Source organism: Tupaia chinensis, unplaced genomic scaffold, assembly GCF_000334495.1.
Source record: "Tupaia chinensis unplaced genomic scaffold, TupChi_1.0 Scaffold000294_5, whole genome shotgun sequence".
NCBI classification, from domain to species: domain Eukaryota; kingdom Metazoa; phylum Chordata; class Mammalia; order Scandentia; family Tupaiidae; genus Tupaia; species Tupaia belangeri.
In genome coordinates, this window is record NW_006159782.1 from 1378741 (window position 1) to 1386600 (window position 7860).

The 7860-nt window shown below is 57.4% G+C and overlaps 1 protein-coding gene across 2 annotated transcripts in view; it reads right to left on the reverse strand.

Annotated features, from left to right (window-relative positions):
- The window catches only part of ZC3H7B (zinc finger CCCH-type containing 7B), a 62379-nt gene that overhangs the window by 6034 nt on the left and 48485 nt on the right, over nucleotides 1–7860 (reverse strand). For both annotated transcript variants that reach the window (XM_014588692.1, XM_014588691.1), the window contains exons 13-16: nucleotides 6239–6444; nucleotides 5093–5193; nucleotides 3976–4157; nucleotides 1482–1567 (exon numbers count right to left, since the gene is read on the reverse strand). In XM_014588692.1, the coding sequence (XP_014444178.1) occupies nucleotides 1482–1567; nucleotides 3976–4157; nucleotides 5093–5193; nucleotides 6239–6444 (575 nt within the window). The remainder of the gene's footprint in view (nucleotides 1–1481; nucleotides 1568–3975; nucleotides 4158–5092; nucleotides 5194–6238; nucleotides 6445–7860) is intronic.

A 7860-nucleotide genomic window follows, 5' to 3' on the forward strand; every position in this document is an offset into this window, starting at 1 on the left:
CACAGCACACGCGCCCGCCAGGAGTGTTAAGCCACTGGGTCCAAGATGCGAACCGTGGTCGACTACGTAGGAGTCCAGCGACATAGCCATTACGCTAACTGCTGGTTCCCGACTATTTCTTTTTTTCTTTCTTTTTTACTACTATTTCTTTTTCTTTTTTTTTTAGAATGATTTTTTATATAGGGAACATGTGCTCGCCAGAGAGACAGAAAGTGAGAAATCACCCCCCAGGGGGGATGACCATGCTACAATCCCTTCTCCTCCATTCTCCTCTCGGGATCTTGGGCACGCACGCACACGCGCCCGGCATGAGTTTTAAGCTGCTGGGTCCGGGACTTGAACTGCTGTTGACTACATGAGAGTTCAGTGATGTAACCATTACATAACCATTAGGCCATCTGCTGGTTCCCATCCCTGCTACTTCTTAATCTGACCAGAGAGAGATAGAGAAAGAGAGAGAGAGAAATAGAGAGAGAGAGGGAAAGCGAGAAAGCAGGCCCCAGGTCCAGGACTTGAACTGCAGTTGGCCATGTGAGAGTCCAGCACCTCGACCACCATGCCACCTGCTGGCCCCACACCTACCCATTTTATGAATGTGGAAGCTGAGGGCAATAGGGACAGTACAGGTGGGGAGGAGGCAGAGCAGACTCTGGACAGCATGGGAACCTGGGACTTGCCCTGCCCGCTGCACCACTGGGCAAGGTTCTCATGTGCTCTGAGCCTCAGTTTCCCCAGCTGCAAATGCCATAATCTCATAGCTTGCATCTTCAGGACCACAGTGAAGATCGAGACGGACAGAAGCTTTAATCACAAATTATCAAAGTTTAATCAAATTATCCCCAGTTAAAGGACATAGTGAGGTGATGTGCCCTCCAGTGCGAGCCATGGCGAGGCTGGACCTCCCACAGAACAACTGGCTCTTCATAACCGCCAGTGTCACAGAAGACAATGACAGACCGGGGTTTGAGGTGACTACAGAGGCACAGCAACTGCGAGCCGCAGGGTCACTGAAGAGGGCTGTGGGCCCAGCTGCCCACGGGCGCCACCGAGGTGTCCGGGGTCCCAGGACAAGGCCCAGAATCTGAACAGCGCCATGCCAGTGTCAATTCTGTGATGATGATTGTCGCACTGTGCTTATGTAAGCATGTCCTTGCTTTTAGGGAATATCTCCTGAAGTACTGAGGGGTCATGGGACATCAAATGTGCAAAATGGTTCCAAAAACAGAAAAGCGCGTGTTCGTGTATGTAAATGGTTCATGTATGTGAGTATATATGACCGTATGAACACACATACACACACGACAAAGTGAGTATGCAAAGCAGCAAAATGTTAATTTCTGGGGCGTCCAGAAAAGGATACACGTGAATCCTTTGGACTAATCTTACACCTTCCCAGTACATCCGAAATCAAGTCAAGTAAAGGGACGGTGACAGCCTAGAGGCCTGATCCCACCCCAGTGCTGTTGCCACCAGGGCCTTACCAAGCTGCCGCTGGCCTTCCCTGCGTGGGCTTCCATCTGCTGCCAGTACTTCTTGGACTCCTGAACGATGTCTTCGTGGGTCATGCCTGGAGAGGGGAGGGCAGACACAGGCATCGTGAAAGGGGCTCAGATAGGAGAGAGAGAGACTGGGGCTTGTGAGGAGCCAGTGTCACCGGTCCCCAGCCATGGGTGTAAGGAAAGCACGCCTCCTCTCTGGGTCTGCGTGTTCATCGGCACCAAGCCCTGGCAGGAGCTGAGAAGGAGACGCGGCCCAGGGTGGGAAAGCGCAGTAGAAAGCTGCTGGCTGCAGCATGGCACGGGCTCTGCTCCCATTCAGCGTCTCCGTCCCTTGGGCCAGCTGCTCAGCTCCCTTTCCTGGCCATCTCCCATCTCAAGCCTGACCCCTCTGGGCAGTCTGGAGCCACTGGTCCTTAGGGCTGCTTGCCTGCCCGGACTTGGCTCACCAGCTCACTGAGGTACCACTGCCCCTACCTGCCAGTCTCCAATGGCCAAATCCCACAGCTCACTGGCCTGGAACCTCCCAGGCTAATCCCACAGTCTGACTGTTGATGCCAAGTCCACCCCCCAAGGTCCAGTGCACTGCCTCTTCCAGGAAGTTTGCCCTCCTCTCAGCCCCTGCACTCTCTCCCGAGCCTTTTCCTCCTCGTCCTATGTCCTCTGCTCATGCAGCTGCCCAGGCACTGCCTTCCAGACCCCATGCCTGGCTGCTGTGAAATTCGACAGGCAGCTTGGAACCCCACATCTGCACCCAGCCCTGCCATCCCCCCTACGGCCTCCCCATCTCAGCACAAGGCAACCCCATTATTCCAGTGCTCGGCCTTGGAGTCAACCTGGACACCATCTTCTACCTCATGCTTCAAAACAAATCTTGGCGGGACCAGCAGTTAGTGTAATGGCTATGTTGCTGGACTCCCATGTAGTCGATCGCGGTTCGAGTCACAGACCCGGTAGCTTAAACTCACGCTGGGCGCATGTGTGTGCGTGCCCAAGATCCTGAGAGGAGAATGGAAGAGAAGGGATTGCATCATGGCCCTCCCCGCTGCGGGGTGATTTCTCACTTTCTGTCTCTCTGTCTCTCTGGCGAGTGCATGCACCCTATAGCAAAAACCTCTCCAAAAAAAAGAGAAAACAAAACAAAAAACAAATCTTGGCTCCACCATCAAATGTTCCCAGAATCTGACCACGTCTCTCCTCCACTGCCACCTGGCCTGGGCTACATCCTCCTGTAGCTCCCTGCTCTGCCCTTGCTCCTCTGTGCTCACCAAGCAGCCCGAGAGACTTCACAAAAACATTGATCAGACCGTGCGACTCAACCCATTTGAAATCCTCCAGACACTGCATATCATATTTGGAATGATACCAGTGGTTCCTACGTAAGGCGTAGAGCCGTACACCCTTGGGCCCCTGCTGGCCTCTCAGGCCCAGTCACTATGCCCCCTCCATGGCCCTCAAGTCACCAAGCTGCTCTACACGCCACACACGGTCTTTCTGTGCAGAGCTTGCTCCTGCCTCAGGCCCTCCAGCCTTCTGGTTTCCTTGGCCTGGAATGGACTCCCTGCCCTGTCCTGCTCGAATGTCACCTCTTCAGAGAAGCCTTGCTGGCCCAGCTGAGGTAAAACGCTCCCCACCTGAGTCCCTCTGTCTCACGCCTCTGCTTTCCTTTCCCAAAATTGCAGCACTGAGGCACAGCTGACACCTCACCACCGCACTCTGGCAGCTCTAAGAAGGCACCGTTTGACCCACGTTTGGCCCTGCACGCACACGGCACTGCTGTGCTCATCGTGACAGGCCGCGGGAAAGCGTGCACCCAGAGCAGAGGAATACCGGATCTCCTCCCCACTGAACCCTGCTGTCTGGCCCCCGAGGAGCCATGCAAGTCCTCTGTGGATATGTGCCCTGATAGCTCACGGCACAGAGGAAGTGCTCAGCTGACCCAGGCAGATGTGTGAGCGAGGCGAGAACATCTCTGAATCGCAGGCAGCTCTGCGAGGCGGAGGACAGGACTGTCACTTCTCAGGTAAGCAGGGAGCTGAGAGAAGTGCTGGCCGAGGGTCACCAGCGAGCTGGGGCAGCCCTGTCTGCGTCTCCCACTCCCACCTCCATTCGTGCCCCATGAGCTGAGCCCTAAGGAGAAACCCAGAGCTTCCAGGCCCAGAAGCCCCCTGAGAACAGGGCGTGCCTGGGGGCCAGCAGGTGGCGTGGTGGTTAAGGCGCTGCATGCTCCCACATGGCCAACCAGGGTTCAAGTCCTGAATCTGGTGGCTAGCTTTCTCATTTCCTCTCTCACTCTCACCCTCTGTCTCTCTCTGGTCAAATTAAAAAAAAGAAAAAAAGAAAGAAAGAAAGAAAGAACAGAGTGTGGTTCTCCTCTGCTCTCTCCTGATGTCTCCTCCGGCAGCCAGTGGGCCCTGGCTAACCAGTACTGGCCCCTTGGTGGCCGCCCTGAGCTGGCCCTGCCCGGCCTGGCCCTCACCTGAGTATTGCTGCAGCAGCCAAACCTTGAGCTCGATGAAGCTGTGGGCGAAGTGACAGCTGTCCTCCCGCAGGCAGCCGTAGCGCACCTCATGGCGGCACACGTCGAACTGGAAGTGCTCCTGGAACTGGCGGATCTTGGAGTACTTGAGGGAGGTGGAGCGGACGATGTGCACCAGGCACCTGTGGGCGGGCGGGACGGCATGATGCGTCTTCAGCCCTCACCACTCTCTACCTGCCACACTTCCTTGGGCCAGGCCAGCCCGGGGCAGGGAGCCTTGGCCTGGTCCCCTCCTGCTCCATGAGCTGGTGCCACATGCGCCGGAACCCAGTAGCAAGAGGTGGGTCCTGCACGGGGCCGTCCTAGGGCCCCTCTCGGGCTGCAGTCTGCGCCCAGCTCCGAGATGGAGATGCCAACAAGCAGAGGCCACAGGCCCACCTACTCCGAGCTGGGAGGAGGGCGTGCCTGTCGCAGAAGAGTCATTGCCCCAGGTCTCCAGCTCGACGCCCCAGAGCTGGTGCTGCACCCCGAGGAACAATAACCAAGTCTCTCCTCCAGGTCACGAATCAGAAGTCCCCTCATTGCAACCCCAGTGGTTGGACCTCATCACTGTCACAGGTGAGGAAACTCAGGCCTGGAGGAGCTGGGGGACATGAAGCAGGCTGCTGCCCTGGCTGGGGCTTGGACCCATGCCTGTCTGAGTCCAGGGCCTGGGTTCTGTCATCCATGCCAGGACAAGCCACAGGGGGTGACTGGGAAAACAGGGGAGGGCGCCAGGTGCACCCAGCACCTCCCGCTCACTGTTCTACACTGCCACACGACAGTGGAGGGCTCAGGGCCCGCACCTGCCTGCCTAGGGCACTACTCCCAGCCTCAGCGTTCCCTTCTGTACAACGGGACAGCCCCTGCTCCCTCACAGAGCGCTGAGAACTCAACACCCGAGACGGTGCGTAGGGCACAGTGGGTGCTCAGAAAACGCGGTTCCTGTCCTTTCCAGGTGGAGGACAGACCTGGGTCCCAAAGGCTGCCCCTTGCCTTGCCCCCCAGGACACAGCCCTCCGCAGCCATGTGAACTGCCCCAGGGGCTCCTGGCCCGCCCAGCCTGAAGCCTGCTCACTTGTTGTTGTAGAAGCTGTGCTTGGCGGCCAGGTTGGAGCAGACGGACGGAGAGTCCTTGGTGCCTTTGCTGATGATCCGAGGTTTACTGTCAAAGCAGATCTGCCCAGGGAGGGGGTGGGCTGGGACCCCGCACGGCCACCTGGGGACGGGTGGGCTGGGTCCCTGCAAGCCCTGCCCTGGGTCGAGGGAGTGAGGAGGGGCGTCCGGAGTCTGCAGCCCTGGCCCCCTGGCTCAGGCTCACAGGTGACCTGGGCCCGGCTCCCTTCCCCGTCTGCCTGTCTCTCTGATCCAAAGCCTGGGGCAGGGGTTACCCCATGTCTCTAAGCCTCAGTTTTCTCAACAGTAAACTGAGGGTGACCACACCTGCTCTGTCCCATAGTCATGGTGAAGGCAAAGAAAGATGAAGAGAAACTGCAGGTGGTCTGCCAATGTCACTCTGCCGCCAGCTGTGGCTGTGACTCCCACCCCAGCTGCTCCCTGGGGGACAGGGTTAGCTGTGCAGGGAGCCACACAAACCCTACTAGTAACCCCAACCTGGAGGTGGACATGACACTGCCCCTGCCCTCATGCCACAACTGGGTGAGGACGCAGGGGCTGAGCACTTCTGTGACAGGTCCAGGGAGGGCATTAACAGCTCAGGGGACTGCTGGGAGTGTGCCCATGTCACAGGGGCCTGGCAGTGGGGACCACCAGTGGCAGGGGCTGCTGGGAGATGGGCGTGGGCTCTGGGACAGACTGCCTGGGTGGGACGCCTGCACTGTCCTAGCTGAGGGGCAGCCTCACCTCCCTGAACCTCAGCTTCGTCATCTGTGAGAGGGGGGCAATGATAACTGCTGTCTGCCCTGCTGTGCCCAAAGCAGCCGGTGCCCAGCCCGGCACTGGACCAGCTCTCAGGAAAGAACAGTTGTGAGGGTCACGTCTCTTCCTGGCCACAGTTTCTACTTCTTAAAAATGCAGGTGCTGGAAGGGATTGGGGCTCTAGCAATAAGGGATCCTCTGGGCCTAATTTTTGCTCATAATTTACTGATCCTAAGGTTTGGCCCCCAAAACCGCAGGCCCAAGGCTGACCTTCCACATTGGCCTGTGCCAGGGAGCAACCCCTCAGCTTGACCTGGCCACGGAGGTGGGGGGCGGCAGGCCGTACCTCACAGAGGAAGGTGAAGATGCCCTGGTGCTCCTTAAGGAGCTTGGCGATGGTGAGGCTGCCACGCTTGACACCCCCCAGCGGGTCAAAGAGCAGGTCGCGGTTGAGGGTGCCCTTCCGCTCCTCGGTCCACACGTCGATCTCCTCCTGATGGTAGGCGAAGGTGCAGTTATCCCCGTACTTACAGTCCTGCTTGTTAATCATGTCTGCAAAGAGGCAACAGCACACACGTTCCGCCAGGCGGGGACGGAGCGCGCCGCACCCCCGCGGCCCCCACCCCGGCCTGCGGGCCTGGCTCTGCCCGACGTGGCGAGGCAGTGGCTGCAGCCCTTCCCCACAGGAGCAGAGCAGCAAGGCTTTTCCGGCCTGCAGAGCACGGCAGCCTCGCCTGCCCAGTCGCCCCAGCAGCTGCCTTTGGCAAGTTAAACAAGAAAACAGTCATGAGAGGCCCCTTGGAGAAGTATCCATGCCTCCAAGTAAATATGAGGGAATTACAAAAGTTACTATGGGGAACCAGCAGTTAGCGTAATGGCTATGTTGCTGGACTCCCACGTAGTCGACCGTGGTTCGTGTCCCGGACCCAGTGGCATAAAACTCATGCTGGGCGCGTGTGCGTGCGTGCCCAAGATCCCGAGAGGAGAATGGAGGAGAAGGGATTGCGGCGTGACCATCCCCTCTGGGGGGTGATTTCTCGCTTTTTGTCTCTATGTCTCTGTCTGTCTGTCTGGCAAGCGCATGCGCCCTATAGCAAAAATCTCTCTCTCAAAAAAAAAAAAAAGTTACTATGGACTTGGAAAATAGTACTGCATGGTTAGGGGCCCGGGCCTTGGAGGCAGACAGACTTGGGTTGGGTTCCTCATGACTCCCTTGGCATCACCACCTTCTCCATAAACGGAGGACACTGGGTCGTTACGGGGACCAAGTGAGGTAATAAATAAAACTCCCAGCCCAGAGTCTGGAGAGAGCTCAATGGCCTCAGAACCAAAGATCTGACATTTCCCAGAGTGGGACCTGTCTGTTTCCTCCTCCCACTCTTCTTTTTAAAAGCTATTTATGGGTTAGCTGTGTGGCCTGGTGGTTGGGCAGCCAGATCCTGTGTGCCAATCACATGGTTTGAGTCCTGGACCTGGTGGTTTGTGAAATACGCCAGGCACACGTGCATGCCCCAAATCCCAAAAGCAGGGAGACGGAGAGGGAACTGTGGTGTGACCATCCCCCAGGAGGGGTGCATTCTCTTCTCTCTCACTCTGGCCTGTGCAAACAACCTCTAGCAAAGAAAAACACAAAAAAGTTATTCAACTTCTTCCATGAACAATTGAGACAGTAAGAGAGGGAAGACAGCGTCCCCACCAGGGTCTGGGTACTGCTCCACACAGCTTCAGCCAACCCTGGATCATGGGCACACGTGCACCCGGTGTGCTCAGAGGGTCTCTCGATGTGAACCCAGAACCTTCTCCTGAGGGGCAGCCTTACAGAGCACTGCAGTTTTACCACCGAGCCACTACTCTTTCTAAGGCTGCCCTGTCTTGCCCCTCCGCCAGGCTCTGGGCACACGAGGATGAACCACAAAACTGGAGGGGCAGCCAGACCTCTGAGTGGGGGTAGAGGTGGCTGCAGAGGGA